The sequence below is a fragment of the Cavia porcellus genome, unplaced genomic scaffold, assembly GCF_034190915.1.
Source record: "Cavia porcellus strain 051 isolate PalLab524CR breed Dunkin Hartley unplaced genomic scaffold, mCavPor4.1 scaffold_1, whole genome shotgun sequence".
Taxonomy (NCBI): Eukaryota; Metazoa; Chordata; class Mammalia; order Rodentia; family Caviidae; genus Cavia; species Cavia porcellus.
In genome coordinates this window covers 212,450,578-212,467,192 of record NW_026947484.1, presented here as the reverse complement: position 1 = coordinate 212,467,192, position 16,615 = coordinate 212,450,578, and the positions used below count along the sequence as shown (strand labels likewise).

Below are 16,615 nucleotides of genomic sequence, written 5' to 3'. Positions count from 1 at the left end.
GGCGGCGGCGGCGGCTGCATCCCGGACCCGGCGCCCCCTGCCCTCCCCTCCGGCGGGGGGCTTCGCTGCATGGGGCTGGGGGGGCGGCAGCGGCCCCCCCTGGCGCGCTGGGGCTGAGCCCGGCCGGCGCGGGGGCGCGCGGGGACCATGCCCGGAGGCCGGCCGGCCGCAGCATGGCTCACGGGCCCGGCGCGCTGATGCTCAAGTGCGTGGTGGTGGGCGACGGGGCGGTGGGCAAGACGTGCCTGCTCATGAGCTACGCCAACGACGCCTTCCCGGAGGAGTACGTGCCCACCGTCTTCGACCACTACGCCGGTGAGCCGCGAATGCCAAGGGGCAGCTCCCCGGGCCGGGAACTTTGGAGCAACTTTGGCAGAGCCCCCGGCCGCCTCCCCCCGAGCGCGCTGCGCTCCCCTCCCCCGCGCCCTGCGCCGGCGCCGGCCGGGCTCCCAGGCTGAGCCTCCCACAGCCCCTCGCCACAGCTCCCACTCTGCCTACTGTCCACCCAACCGGACCTGCTCTCCCCACTGCCCGTTGCCCCGGTGCCCTTCTTGACCTTCCCACCACCACCTGCCCTATAGCCTCAAGCCCTTAGCCCCTGGGGAAAATATTTGGGGGATATCATGCAAGACGTGGCTGTGGGACTTGAGGGGAGTGAGCGAAGATGGGGCATCACACCCTATTTCAAGCCACTTCACTGTGATCTGGATGCAAGGAAAAGGGGGTAACATCTCCCGGGGAGCGGCTGCATGCGTCTTTTATGGGTTGGAAAAGGAGGGTCAGGGTGGGGACCGGAGTTGCCCCAGAGCCCAGGTCATTGTGGGCTTCTGTCCCTACCCCCACTTCTGTCTTTGCAGTCAGCGTCACTGTGGGGGGCAAGCAGTACCTCCTGGGACTCTATGACACGGCGGGACAGGTGAGTGTCTCGGCCTTTGCCCGACATTCCCCCTCCCCAGTTCTGTGTGTCTGTGAAGGGTCCTGGAGACCCAGGTGTCTAGGTGGGAGGGTGTGTCTGCCAGGGCTCCCCCTGGAACTGGCTTTTTCTCAAGTCAGCCAATTAAGAAAGCAAACAAACAAACAAATGCAGACTAGCCCACCCTTATGAACCCCTGGGCTGCGAAAGTTTTTGCCTGTGTGTGTTGTTCTGGGTGGCAGCGGGTGTGTGGGTCCCAACTCCGTTGCAAAGTGGCAGGCCAATGGTGAAGCGCCCTTATTTTTAGTTGCAGATGACCAGGTCTCCCCCTCGCAGCCTCTGTCTGGTCCCTCATTGGTGAGTGGTCTGCCTGCCCGAGGAGTCTGATTGGTGGGAAATGGCATCATCTAACATGATGGGAAGGCATTTGGTCCTGGTTATGTTTATTACAACATCATTGCAATCTGGGCCTTGAGTCCCTGAAAACATAATTTGTAGTGTTAACAGAGGACCACAGGGAAAAAAAGAAAAGAAACAACAACCAGATCCGGTCGTTCCTTGGGGCTGGCATGGAGGGGCAGGGTTAAGAGTTCAATGTGAATCTTGGAGGCAAAGCTTTCCTCCCTCTCAAGAAGACCAGGTTACTTTGTCTGGGTTTTCTTTGGAGAAATTATTGTGCAGAAAGAAAATGCATTCTCCCTGCAGCTTCTGGCCAGTGTTTGCACATCAGAAGTGGCTGGGCTGTGCCTTCTTGGGACTTTCTCTGTATATCGCTGTCCCAGTCCGGTGTCCTCAGATCCACTTTTGCTCTGGGACTAAAATGATTGTGTGTGTGCTGAAGTTGTGCACACACAACTTCCAGCTCTGACTTGACAGGAAGACTGGGCAGAAGTTTCTGCATGTCATGCAGGCTTGAGTCCTTGGGGACATGTGAACATCTGAAGGACTTGGCTTTAGGGGAAGTCCAGTAGTAGAGTTTCCTTATATGTAAAATGAGTTTAAAAACAAAGAGACCATCTCCCTGTGGAGATACTGTATGCCCAGATGCTTAATGCTGAGCCTGGCAAATATTTGGCATTCAGTAAAGGGAACAGTGTTTTTTGTAGCTTGTCTAGGTTTGGCTTTCAGAATTGTACTCAGATTCTGTGTTGGATTCTAAAGTGTCTTGTTGGGGGTGCCTTGATGTGGCCAAAATCATGTGAGGATGATGTTGTGAGGATGCAGAACATGTGAGGATGCACAAGTGCTGGCACTTCAGAGTGTCAGAGGCCACTCCCAGTCACCAAGTGCCCAAATCCATGCAGCCAGTTCTCCGCTTTCCAGGGCCTTTGGGTTGCCTGCCATGTAGTTAGTACTCCTTCTACCATTGCAAGAAGATAGAGAAGAAAAAGGCAAAACTCAATCTGGACTGAATTTTAAGTAGCACAGTTGATAAACAAGAGGTTAGCATTGCTAGTTGAAAAGAGCTGAAAAGAAAAAATTTGTCTTTAAGTTTAACTTCTCTCACGACGTCCTCTCCCCTTACTTCCTTTATTTGTCACTGTGATAATTTTTTCAATCACATGCTGCCACGCAAGTGCACATGCATATGTCAGAACTTCTGTGCACTCTCAAGCCCGACTCACCTTAGCAAGTGCTTTCTACCCATCGGGCATGAGGCAGCCACAGTTGTGGTTATGCACACAAGAAGTCATGGAAGTACCTGAGATGCCCCCAAGTTGGTTGGGTTGTTTGTGTACACATAGTTGTGATACCTGGTGTCTTCACAGTTGTTTTCTGAGTGAGAGTTGTATGTTACCTGTGCAAACCAGGAAATTTAAATCTAGTGGTGTACCCCATGTTGAGTTGGCTCATAAAATTAGGGCCTTCCATCCATCATCATAATTGCTCTTTCGAATGGAAGACTGTAAGATACATGCCAAGCAGCATCAACATGAAGCTCAAATACCCCAGGACTAGTTTCACTCAGTGGTGGGATGCCTACCCTGTTGGCCCAGATATGGGTTAGGCCCCCTTGGTTGTTCTCCCAGTGGCTAAGACTTCTTTTGCATCAAAGACAGTAATGCTTCATCTCTGGTTTCTAATAAGCAACTTTAGCAAGGTGGGGTCTAAGTTGTACCCATAGTACTGTGCTAAACATCTGGGAGTGCAAAGAACAAATGAAAGGTAATGTAAGCTGATGTTCCTATAGGTGGTGGTGTCAGGGTCAGATGCCTTGGCCATATGCAGATTTTGTTTTATGCTTGATCACTAAAGTCTTTATGAGTCCGTTTTAAGTTTACTTACATGCACTTACATGTGTACATGTGTACAAACATGCAAGCACGTGTGCATAGGCCTGATGGGCAGCAAAGGAAAGCCCGTGGCTTTGAAACCAAACAGGCCTGGGTTCAGTGCTCCCCATTGCTGTGTTTGTGATGTGCCTCTAGCTGTTTACTTTGTTTATAATAATAAAAATGTAGATAATTAGAATCTACACTGCAAGATTGTAGGCTGTCTTAAATTCTTTAACCTACGTAAAAGCAGCTGGCACTATTCTTTGTGCATAGTACAAGAAGTTGTGATACTGCAAGAAATTATTGCACTTCTCTATATTGTGGGGAGAGGGTCACAGGTGGAAGGGGATGGTACGTTCATTTTGTCTGGAGTTGATGGAAATTTCACTAGAACCAGGTGCTAGAATCTTTTCTGCTGAAGGATGGGACCCCATTAATGGAAGAGAAATACCTGAGTTTAAGAAGAAGGTGGCATATGTAGGCTTCAGTTCATTCTTTTTTCAGAAAGCTAAGAAGGGAGGAGGAAGCTCACAGTGCTGGAAGGCAGTTGCCTTCTCTCTCAAATGTTTTCTCATGCACGTGGGCACTCGCTGTATTTATTTAAATAATAGCAACAGCACTTCCCTCAAGTTGGCATGTTTCCTGTATTTACTGGTGGCCTTCTCTGTGACCCCAGTCAAGTTCAAAGCTATGGGCATCATTTGCTCAGTTTACTATTAGGAATCCAACAATCAAGGGATTGTCAAAGTAGATGACATTTTGCCTTCTAGAGTAGGCTGCTTTCCACCTGACCTCTGCTGCTGCTAGCAGAGAGAGAAAGAGGCAGAGAATGATAATAGAGCGTGTTAGACATCAGTTCCCATCAAGTGCCTACTTGGAGACATTCCTCAGTGTCTCAGCTTGCTCACTGGCATCCTTCCCAAAGAGAAGCCCTCCCCTCTCTTGGCTAAGCCCTGGGTAGTCCAAGGACAGCAATGTGACATTTTGACTGCCAAGCATTTTGGAGTGGAAGTTGATGGAGGCGCCTTCCTCTGTACTGGGACCTTTTGTGGAGGTCTGGCTTTCTGCCCAGGCCTCAGTGGAGCTTCTGCTTTCCTGCTGGCTTTTGGGTCTTCAGTACTGGCTCTGTAGCAGGCCCACTGCCTGCTCTGGGGGGAGTCTGAAGGGTAGATTTTCTCTTCTGTCTCTACACTGTTTGTAGCAAAGGGGAAGTGGGAAGAACTTTCCCACTGTCCAGACAAGCCCATGGCCTACTGCCCATGGGCTGCCTGGCAAGTTATTCTCTTACTGTGAGCTCTAATCTGATCTCTTAATCCTTAGCAGGAAGGCAGAACTTGATACCCTGAAGAGGGAAGAACTAAAGCCTAGTTTATTCTAGGTCCCAGAATACCCAAACTCAGGAGGATGTGTGTTGGGGTGACTTTGGGATCCCTAGAATTCCAGATTTAGCTACTGTCTTAGTGTGTGGAAGTGTGTGTGTGCTTTTTGGCCATGCTGTTGCTACGTATGTCTGTGAAAACTTAAACACACAAATTCAGGGATGTAGCCAGGAGAGCTATAAATATTATCCATACTACTGTTCCCTGAGACAGCTTTTTTCAGTGACAAATGAGATTTGTTTCACACTTGACATTGTCCAGCAGCTGTGCCTGCCCCACAAGGCCACTGGGTGGCCAGGGAGTCGCTTCCCTTGATAAATGGCATCTCCACCCAAAGCAGCCTTAGTGAGCTCCTCTTTCTGTATTTCATGGGGCAACACCCAAGGGCCCAGCATGATAGAAAAGTAGAGAGGGAAAAGGGAAAGGTATTGCATTCATCCGGCTCTTCACATAACATCTTTCCTGACAGACTTTTCCCAGAGGAGGAAGTGGAGAGGGAGTGGGTTTATGGGAATCAGAGAGAGCGATTTGGAAAAAGGTTTTTCTACTTTGGAGAGGGCCTGTACTGAACCAAGGTGAAACTTAGGAAGTGTCCATCCACAGCACCAAATTCCCCATTCCTGCAGCCCTGCATTCCTGTCCTGAGGGACCCGTGGAGCAGAGTCTGGAAACAGCCACAGGGTTGCTTCCAGACCTCTGCTGCAACAGGTGAGATTCTGGCACTGAACATCCTGGTTTCCCTTAGTAACCTCCTGTAGATTTATCTTCTGTGCATTTTGCTAACCTTTTTAGAAGCTATTTATAACTCTAGCCTGTACTACATCACCCAGGAATGCTGGGTTCTTCCTTTGCATTGGGACAGTGGATGGCCTTTGTTGACTTTAAAACCTTTACTGTGTAGAATACCCAGTGCTTCTGTCTTTAAGACTTTGGTATCGATTTGGGTTGTGCCAATTCAGACTACAGCTGGAGGCAGGGACTTTGGGGTGGGGGCAGTGCCCACTGGCTTTGCCTGGCTTCTGGCTTGGTTCAGCAGTGGGTACGCCTACCCAATTTCTCTAGCTTTTCCACTTGTAGCCTGGGTCTTCAGAGGTGTGGTGATATTTCCATTCTTTGGATCAAACCTTCCCAGCAGTTATACCAGGCATGAGTGTTATGAGTGTGCCAAGATGCTATCCCATCAGCTTGGGGGCCAGAGGAATAGAGAGCCCAAAGAGGGACTAAGGGTATATTGTCATTTTCTGTGTTTGCCGTGATAGGGCAAAGGTGACTTTCGTGTCTTGTGTGTGGTGCTGATTCAGAACCCATGGCCTATGCATATTCTACTTCTGAGGGACACCCCAGCCCATGTCTTGATATGAAACTCCTCAGATTAGAGGCCTTCTAGAGTATTGGGCATTTGCGGTTTTGTTGTGGAATTGGGGTTTGCCGAAGATGAGACCGCATGGTATTAAAACAAAGCAGCTCCATGGGGGTATCAGTTTCTAGCAAGCACACATGTGCTGGCAGCAGCGGGTGCCACTGAGAGGCTCAGATAGGAGGGTGGGCTGCACAGAGGGGGAATGTATGGCAGTTAGGGACAAACTAACCAAAGACCACACATTTTAAAAACTAAAATTCATATTCATGGTAGGTTGTTCCCTCTTACTCTGAGGGGCTTAGTTTTGCCCTAATTTGGTCCTTCTGGGCCCGGGAGTGACTGTCTTTGTCCTCAGCAGTTTGCTGTTCCTCTTTTAGTGCCTGGTGCAGCTGCTGGGCCTGCAGGGTAGTCTGAGGTGGAAAGGTGGCTGACCCTCCAGCTACCTGGGAGACTACTCTTGAACCATTTCCTGGACTGGATCTGTTGTCTCTGAGCTCCACAAGGACACGGGATTGTGCCTTTATCCATCCCATCCCATCCCCAGGGCCTAGCCCCGTGGCTGGAACGTGAAAGGCCTCTAGCAAAAATGTCTTTGAGCCAGGCGTGGTGGGACATGCTTGTAATCCCAGCACTCAGAATGCTGAGGCAGGAGGATCATTGCGAGTTGGAGACCACCTTGGGCTACAAAGTGAGCTCAAGGCCAGCCTGAACTGCGTAGTGAGAGCCTGTCTCAAAAAGACAAAAAAAAGTCTTCAAATCAGCTTGTTCTCATTTGACCATCATCTGAACTTGTTTAAAAGGCTAACCAGAAACTGAGTATAACTGATGGTAGGATGAGGCATACTCCCTCTCCTAGGAAAGTTTTGTTAATCCAGTTGAAGTCTCCAAGGGCCAAAGGAGTAACAAGCAAATTGGTATGCAGTGGGCCACCAGCATTTTCCTTATATAGGGCCAGAAGGCCTCATGGCCACCAGGCTTAGGCCTGTGCATCCTTCTTAAGACCTCTTGCTCCCTGATCCTCTGAGCAGGAGGCAGTTTGGCAGTGGGCTGCAGACTAACTAAATCCTAGCTATCCACGTGCATAGCTGAGCTAGCTCAGCCCTTCAGGTCTTTCCTGCTGTGTGAGATGGGAGTCAGGAGCAGTTTATACCTTGCAGTGGCTGAAGGACTAGAGATTATCCGTGCAGTCACCCCACATGATCCCAGCGGTAATTTCAAGTGATGGCCCAGGTCAGCGTGGGGAACACCATTCCACTTTGGTTTCAGAGGTGTGGATTCAGTACCAGCCATGTTTAACCTTCAACCTTCAATGGAGAACGAGGGTGATCAAACTGCAGAAAGGCCCAGCACATATGAATGAGTACTGCGGGGTCCTCGGCAGGAGAAGCTGTTGAAAGATCTTTGCTTTCAGGGCTCCCTAGTAAGAGACCTGTGGCCTTACTGGTCAAATGAGATTATGGTAGTACCTCCTAGTAAGGCTACTGGACCCATTTAGAACTTCCCAGCTCCCAGAGAACAGTTTTCTCTGTGGTCAGGGGCAGCCTAGGACTTCACTGTCCCTTCATGTTTGAGCAGTCTTGCCTTGATCACTCACCCACAGCCCCCCTACCTGTGTCTACCCCAAGTATGCTGAACAGAGCACCTCCTTTTTTCAGGGTGCCACAAAGTTAAAAGTTGGGGAAGCATTGTACTGAATGTCACACAAGCAGAAAGTACAGGAAACTCCTATCCTGGGTGTGGAGAAGCAGGTATAGGGGTCCCCACTTGGATCTTCATGGGCATTAGGTCCCTGCTGTCAGTGATAACAATGAGGAGTGGCTTGATTGCTACATAATGGAGTTTCACACCTTGTGAGTTACAACTTGGTAATTAGAAAGATACTAATCTGGTGCTATGTTGCTTGTTGATTTGAATGAAAGAAAAGAAAGTGGGGGAGAGGATGTTACTGTTGCTGTTTCTCTTTGAGTGATTGCTAGCAGAAGTGAACAAACCATCTCCAGATCTGCAGGACTCCACAGACTCAGATAGGTTTGGGGGCTTACAAAAGAAAGGCAAAGACAATGGAAATGGTAGTGCAAATCTTTAATCCTCTGGGTCTAGTAGTGAATGCAAGGCCAGCTAAGAATATATAGTGAGACCCTGTCAAACAGGTGGCATCTGGTGCCACGCTGTGGCCTCTCACCTGCTCCATGAGTCATGGGAATTGGTAGTATTTGCTTCATTTGCTTCCATTTGAAGGTTCAGGAGGTTATGTGACTTGCTCCAGGCTATCCAGCTGATAAAAGCCAAAGCCCACATTCCAGGGGCAGCTTCGGACCCCAAGTCCTGAATTTTTCATATTAACTTACTCTGGTCAGCTTGACCAAAACAAAGCCCTCTTTACGTGGCCTGTATTTCAGGCCACGTAAATATTAAATATTTTCCTGCAAGAGGTATGTTCCAGACACATTGCTTTTCTGGATAGAGGAGTTGGTGGAACTGTTTCTAGAAGTAGAACGTGGTAGGGTTGCTGCTGTTGGTTCCCATGAAGTTGAGTCTCTTTGCCCATAAACCACTGTGCCTCCTTGAAAGGGACATTGTGCGGTGGTACCTGTGCTGCATTGCTGATGAGCAGTTTGGAAGGTTAATGACTTTTGCCCAAATGTGTGGTCGCAGATCTTCTGCTAGATAATACGTAAACTTTCCTTAGCCCAAGGAGGCCATGTTCCTCCTTGCCTTTTTGTGCTCCCTGTGTCCTCCTCTTCCCACTAGCCTTGACCTGATGTCAGATTGCCATCTGAGAGCAGCTTGCAAGTGGCAGGTGTGTCTTTTCTGTTCTGTGGGGAGGTGGAGGAGGCCAGGGTCAGCTCTCCCATGGAGATGAATTGGTAATAAGAGCTCAGTTGAGGAGGGCCTGTCCAGGTAGAGAGCACACGCAGGTAGAGAGATGGGTGTGCTGGCCACTCAGCAAGGGTTTGAGTTACCGCCCAGGCTCTCAAAGTGGTCCTCCAGCAACTTGTGTCTCCTGGTTACTACTTAGGCATCCAGATTCTTAGACCGCCCTCCCCTCCAGACTTCCTGAATTAAAATCTCTAGGAAATCTCTGTTATTCCAAGCCTTTCAGGTCATTCTTATGCAGACAAAAATGTGAGAGCCACTGAAACTATTTTTGTGTACCATGTACCTTCTCCCAACAAGCCACCTGCACCCGCCCTCCCCAACGCCCCCACTAACACATGGTCCTCAGAATGCAGGGGACATGATTTAGTTATTCTTTAGCCCTCTGCCCTACCAAACACCTCCCCACGCACCGTGTTCTCCCTTTCTCGTTCTTATCCACATTTGGGACTCGGTATTTGTTGGGCAGAATCAAATCCTTCAGCCATTGGGGCTGCCTAAAAGGGAAGCAAGATTTCATTAGGCATGCTTGGCTCCACTGGTATGCAGTCTGGCTTGGGGCTGTGCATATAGTAGGCGCCACAGTACTCGTGGCCTAAATCCCAGGCCGTTTTCATTAAGCAACCAAGTAGATATGCTCTGCTCATTGTGGCTGAGGTCAGCGCTCTGAGTAGTGTCAGAGGGCAGCTTGGATTGTGCCTACTGATGAGGTGTTGGACAGGCCACGGCTCCTTCTTCTATTAAACTCCTCAAGCAGGGCTCAGGAGTGGCTGGATGAAGAGGAAGGGCTTTGTTACTCCAACACCCACTTTGGCAGTAATTGTTCCGTCCTAAGCCTTTAGCACACAAGTGCCCTCTTTCTCCATTCTCCCTTTAAAATGTTTCCTTTCCTTTCTTTTTTCAAACTTGTTCCAAGCTAGAGAAACCATCCTTTTTCAAGAAGCCTAATGGTTGGGATTATAAATGAGTTGGCTTGAAGTAGGCCCCCTCTAAGAGCTGCCACTGAGAGAGAACATTTATTTAATTCTGACTGTCTAGGTCAATTACAATTCCATTTATCCCAGCTTAATTTCAAAGGACTGTCCTCCCCAGCCAGCCAGGTCCAGGAGGTCCACTTAGTACCTGGAGGTGTTTCTAATGCCTTGTTGGCCCTGGAGCCTTGGGCCTGAGGTTGGAGAAGTAAGGTAGGGAGCATTTCTGCTCTAATTGTACTGGGACTTTGTCCAAAGACAGGAGCTGCAGGTCTACGTCCAGGCTTCACACAGAAATGAGAAGGTCAGTCTGAGACTGAGGCATCTGGTGGCTTCCTCCCTTCTTGAAGCACATCCCTCTTTTGAATTTCAGCTAAGCAAGTTGTCTCTAGGCTGCAATGTGGCGTTCACCACATAGATCTTTACTTCTTACGGAGACTCTGAGCCAGTGAGAGGAAATGGCTTGTGGCACTAGTACTTGGTGCAAGGATTGGGTCCCTTAGGCGCTAAGTCAGAGTTGGCAAGATTACTGTGGAAAGTACCATTATTGTAACTGTAAATCGCCTCTGTGCTGGCTTTCTTATTGGCTTTTTGAAGGGGGATTCTCACCCGTCTAGATAGTATTGAAGGACTTTAAAATCAGGGAATAGGGGTTGTTTTGGTGTATCACCCATTTAAGCACAGTGGGACTCATTGTAGAGTTCATTAGCAAGAAGTCTGCTTGGTTCATTTGGGTAAAATGCTAGCTGCAGGGATGTACTGTCCTCCAGCGAGTCTAGGCCTACAGGAGGACTGCTCTGTGCAGGGCCTGCAGGAGTGGTTTACAGAACCCACCGGAAGGAAAAAAATCTATACAGTTGACCAAAATACAAGTAGAATGCAGGCTGCCCTGCAAAAATGGTCAAGGATGAGAAGTCATAAAAGTGCCTGAGCCCTGTCTCCTGGGCCAGGTTCTCCCAGATTGGATGGGCTCTGTAGAGTCACCTCTATTCAGAAATGGTTTACTGGGGAGTCCACGGATCACTGGATCTGTAGGTCTGATTTATGTTATCTCATAAGAGTCCAAAGTATAAATGAGGTCCTGGTGGAAAAATGAGTAAAAGACATAAACCAGTAGTTCACAAAAAGCAAGTAGCCAATGAAAATACACCATGCAAATGTGTAAATAAAAACTTTTACCAGATGGGAAAAACTGATGCTCAGGAGGAAAGAAAACGGATACTCTACACTGTACTGGAAGTAAAACTGGAAACAACCAGTTTGAAGATTAGTTTGGCAAAGACCCTTGAATCTGCAGTGATACATTTCTATGGATTTATGCGAAGGAAACATTCAGAGTACACGAAGATCTCTATAAAATATAGATATTCTCCTTATTTGTAATGGTGATAAATTATGAACACATTGATGTGTAGTAAAAAGTGACTTGAAAAATCATAGAATAATGTATGCTAGAATAATATCAGCCATTAAGAACTATGCTTTCAAAAATGTTTAAAGACATGTAGAAAGCTAATGATGTGTTAAGTGTGAAAAAGCATGAATCAGAACTATGTATAGCATCATTACAACTTTGAATATAATACACAGGGAGAAAATGGGAACCAGATAATCAAAATGTTAAAGTGGTTAACTCTCAGTAGTGAGATTGAGTAATTTGAGAAATTTACTCTATTCTCTTTCCCCCACTAAAAATAAGTCATTTTGTTTTCATTGAAGTTGTAACGTAGCTGTTTTAAAAGTCAGTGAGCCCAGCATTGTGACCCACGTCTGTAATCCCAGTGTCTCAGGAGTCTGAGGGAGGAAAAAGCCTTGCAAGTTCCAGGCCAGATGGGGCAATTTAGCATCTTAGACCGTGTCTCAAAATAAAATATATAGACATATGTCAGAATACGGCTCAGTGGTAGAGTGCTGGCCTAGCAAGGTTCAGTTCCCAGTACTGGGGGACTGGGCATTTGTCAGTGGTTCTATAACGTCCTGTTACGAAGAAGCAAAAGATTTCTCCCCTCTTCCCCTCGAGAAAAGACAAGTCCCCCTCCCTTATGACATTCACAGCATGAGCAAGAAGGCTTCCGTTCTCTTGGCTGCATACAGTCTTTCCCATCCCTCCTTTTGCATGCAGTAGTGGAATTAGAATTTTCAGCCTGACCAGTGATGGGGTCCCTCGCTTATTTCTTCCTGTTCCTAGCTGAGAGCTGGAGCGTACTGACTACTTTTTCCTTCTTGTACCAGTTTGTCTCTCTGGTGTTCATAGCTAACTCATTTGCTCCCTTGCTCAGTGTTCACTGTACGGCTCCCTGTTTCTCCCCAAACTTGCCTTTGTGTGCAGTCAGGCATGTGTGTTCCTCAGCCGTGCAACCTGCTGCAGCCTGGGCAGATGTCTCTCACCGCTGCACAGCTGCTCTCTGGGATTCCCTTTCTCTGCCACTCTTTGAAAGTGTTCTTTCCCTGCATTCAGGATCTCATGTCTTCTCGGTGTGTTCCCTCACTTCGATACAGGGTGTATTTTAGTAGTTTCATGAGAGTAGATTTTTTAGGGGCAAACTTTTTGACCCTCATATGTCTGAAAATATTTTTATTTCTTTCATACCTGATCGTTTGAAAACTGAGCTGCATCCCCAGCCCTCTTTCATTTTGAGATAGGATCTCTGGCAGTTGTCAAGGATGGCCTCAAATTTACAGTCTTTCTGCTGTGTTTTTTCCACACATTTCATGGTCGTTGTTTCCATTATTTCTGTTTATGCTGTTCAGAGTTCCATACAAATCTCATCCTTAATCTGTTATTAGAGACCTGTTTTTACTCTTTGGAAATTGTTGGGATCTGCCATTTCACTTTCTGAAATTTCATAGTCGTAGACTTTATGGTTGGTTCTTGCTGGCTATCGTGAGCCATTGCCATCTGGAAATTCATGTCTTTTTGATTCTGAGAAATTTTGTGGTTCACGTCTTTGAATTCTCCACTTCTACTTCACTTCTGTTACTGTACATTTAAAGGCTGGAGTTCCTGAGATGGTCTTCAGATTTTCTTACATTTTTCACCCGCTCTGTCACTGTTTTATTGCTCCATTTTGGGGGAATTTCTTCAGTGATGTAATCTCCTTCCCTGATATAATCCTTTTTTTTTAAATGTGTGTGATACTGGAGGTTGAACTTGATCACTCTATCACTGAGCTGCATTTCCTTTTTCATTGTAAGACAGAGTCTCTTACAGTTGCCCAGGCTGGCCCCAAACTTATAAGCTATCTGCCCTAGCCTCCTGAGCAGCTGGGGCTACCCATACATACCACCATGCTTGGCTATCATCTGATTCTGCTTTTAATGTTCCTCTCCTGGTCTGGCTTGTTTTTTGGTGGAATATTTTCTGTAATTTCTTGAGGACAGAAATGATAGTCCTTTAACGATTTTAAAAATTCCAATATACTGTTTAAATTGTTCTACTTTATTATTGGTTACTGTGCCTAATTTCTAAATTAAACTTTGTCATAGATATCTATGTATAGGAAAAACATAGTGTGTACAGGACACAGTATCATTTGCAGTTTTAGATATCTATTGAGCTTTGGAATGCATTCCTTGCACATAGAGGGGACAGCTGTGCACAGTATGGAATGACTGAATCCAGCTAATTCAACCCTTTTCCTTGGGATTCCTTGGATTCCGTTAAGTCTGATGTCTGTATTTCTGCAGGGAGTGGTCTCTATTGGTTTGTTTTCATCCTTTGAATGGACCTTGTTTCTTATTTATCTGTTTGTGATTCTTTCAAACTTTTGGTCCTCTTGTATAGTCTTTCGTTTTGATCTCTATCTGTTTAACATGGCATTTCCTCATGAAGAGTAATTTGACATCAAGCATGGGCAGATCTGGGTGTGAGTGGGTTGGTGGATTCTGATCCTCCCTGGAGTTGAGGGTTTCTCCACTCAACACTGAACATTTTATGCTGGACTTTTCCTTATTATGGGAGCCTGTCTTGTGCTCTGTAGGATGTTTATAGCATCCCTAGCCTTTATTACTAGATGCCATTAACACCCTTCTACCAGTTGCTACAATAAAAAATGTCTCCAGACATTGCCAAATGTCCTTTGAATCAGTGCCATCCCATGCTTTCCCCACCCCATTGAAAACTGTTTTACTGTGATCTGTAAGGCTTCCCATTGGGGAATCTGCAAGGTCAGGGGGTTTTTGACCTTCCTGATAGACTGGTCATATTCCCCGGAAAATAATCTTCCCTTTTCTGTCAGAGGAGGGCTGGTGCTGGACTGATGGTGTCCTCTGAAGGACTTAGAGGAAGCAGAATGGGGCTCAATTTTCAGTGATTCAGTGTCTGCAGCCAAGCCTGGTGTCTTCCTGTTATGGTTTATATCTAGAGGTCCCCCCAAAGCCTCATGGGCTCAGAAGCAGGAAGAGTTAATTATAGAATTACTGTGGGCGATGATTGAATTATGGAGGGGCCTGGTGGAAGAGGCCCATCTCTGCGCCTGTGCCTTGAGAAGGTGTATCTCTCTCCTTGCCTCTGCCCTTTACTCTGCTTCCTGGCTGCCATGAAGTGAGCAGTGTTTCTCCATCAGACCATGCTGCTTCTGCCTAGAACCAGCTGATCATGCAAGGACGGCAGTTTCTAAAATATGAACCAAAATAAGGTATCTTCCTTTAAGTTTTGGGTGTGAGGTATTTTGTCCCAGGCACTAGGAACATCCCTAAGACATCTCCCATCTAGGCATCTTCTCTTCTGCCCTTCCTAGAGAATAAATATCCTTTGCTTTTCACCAGGGTTAGGAAATATACCATGATAGAGAAAGGGATCTGGGATCAAGCTTCTACATAAGCTGGTTCTCTGCCCACCTCTTTGTTTGTGTCTCTGTTTTTGTCTTAGATCCAAGAGGACATGCTGCTGCAGTCCCCACACCTCAGACCCTTGGGATGTCGCATTGGGTGGCCCGGGCTGGGCTTAACCTCCCTCATTGCTGACTCAGGATCTGCTCCCTGGGTCTACTAAGTCAGTTTCCTTTTCTTTTGCCTTCAGCTTATAAAATTCTCTTTGTTGTCTCCTCTCATACTTGTTTTGTCCTTGTGGCTTTATGCCTTTTAAAAAATATTACAGCACATGTTAGAGGATTTTGGAACCATCCAGGATAAATGTATTTGTTCAGGCAGCTGGGATTTAACTGAAGTCTTCCCCGTTTTATAATTGGAAACATAAATATGAAGAACACAGTCATAGTGCGGCTTCTCTTTCCAGTGCTTGCCTCAATATTCCTGGGGAAAAAGAAAGTGTAAGAATCTTGCCTGAAACTTAGGCTTTGGTGCAAAAAGAATTGGGTATCTTACAGAAAGTTCATTTCCTCTGGGTCCTAGAAAAATGGCCTTTTCCTTCCATGTGTGAGCATGGTCCAGACTGGTGGACCCTACCAATGGACAAAGATAGATAAATACTCATAATCCAATGATGTAAGCTGTGCTTTGCTGGACTCTTATAAGGTCTGTGTAGTTCGTAACTTTTTCAGGCGACACGTTTTACAGATAGACCAAAACATACGCCATTAGATTACAGCTTTTTTTTGGTTGCATTTCACTTACCTTGGTTATATTTGGGTGTTTTCAGATGTCAGTCACCTTAGTACAACCCACACTTGTAACTATGGTTTGATTTTCGATAATGTAATTCTCAGCATGTAACCTTATCTCAAATAGTTGGGTATCCTCCTACAGCCACCATACATTAATTATCTTGTGGTGTCAGTGACTTAGAAGGTGACCTGAGCTGTTTCCTAGGTGAGGAGATGGCATAGGTATATGACTATTGTTGGGGTACAGAGGGGCCCAGAAAGGACTATGTCTTCCAGAATAGAGGAAAGCATGGAAGAGGTGTGCAAGAGAGCATGAAGGTGGGTGCCGAGCAGGCTGCATCCATTTTGGCAACAGTGGGTGGCATCAGGGAAGCTGTTGAAGCTAAGGTTGGCAGAGGAGCCTGTGCCAGCCGTGGGTGGCCTGGAACACTAGCCTAATGAGTTTGGATTTTCCAAAAGGTACAGTGGCAAGCCAGCAACTCTGTGAAGGTCGGTGCTGGGAGGGAGGTAACACAGGCACATTAGGTGATTTCTCTGTTTGGCCTTAGCCTTTTGTAGTCCTCAAGAGTGGATGTGCTCTGTGTGCTCTGAAGTCCTGTGGCACTTAGCTGTCTTGGTCTTAGGTCATTAATCTGTGCCTGTATTCGAGGCCTTTGGAGTTGTTTATCCCATTTGATCATAGCAAGGACTTCCTGAGGTCACTAGTATTATCTGCCCAATCCCTTTCCTTTTTTTTAATGGATGAGGAAACAGGCTTAGACACGGAAAGACCCTGTAAGGTAATACATGCGGCAGGCCTAGGCCTCAGGCCAGGTTTTTGGTCCCACATCTGCGTCCCACTGTTTCATGACTTTACCCTGCTCCCTGGATCTCACCAGATTCCTTAGTAAACCACTAGCTTTTTATTTGCCTTGCTTTATTTTATTTTTATAGCTCTGAGGACGTACCCAAGGCCTTGTGTATGCTAGCTCTCTACTGTGAGCTACACTTCTGACGGACTCGTAAGGCTTGTGAGGAAGACATACCATTTCATTATCCAAGCAGCACAGAACACTGACTTCAGTGATAGACTGCAGACTGATGACCGAGGGGCTCATTTCGTGGCTAACACAGGGCAGGGCTCAGAACTGGAAGCTTGCAGCCTCCTGTGGAAGTCAGCCAGGCTGTAGGCTGCAATCTTGAACTTTAAATCCACTCCTATGGGCCCAGGTGTTCCAGGAAGATTTCTTCACCACCTCACTCGGTGCGTGGGATCTGATGCTGCCTGCACTGCAC

General features: G+C 47.0%; 1 protein-coding gene across 2 annotated transcripts in view; it reads left to right on the top strand.

Moving 5' to 3' along the window:
* Nucleotides 1-2: 2 nt before the first annotated feature.
* Rhoq (ras homolog family member Q) overlaps nucleotides 3-16,615 on the top strand; it is a 37,352-nt gene continuing 20,739 nt past the window's right edge. For both annotated transcript variants that reach the window (XM_063229090.1, XM_003472932.5), the window contains exons 1-2: nucleotides 3-315; nucleotides 858-916. In XM_063229090.1, coding sequence (XP_063085160.1) covers nucleotides 174-315; nucleotides 858-916 — 201 coding nt within the window. In that variant the 5' untranslated portion in view covers nucleotides 3-173. The remainder of the gene's footprint in view (nucleotides 316-857; nucleotides 917-16,615) is intronic.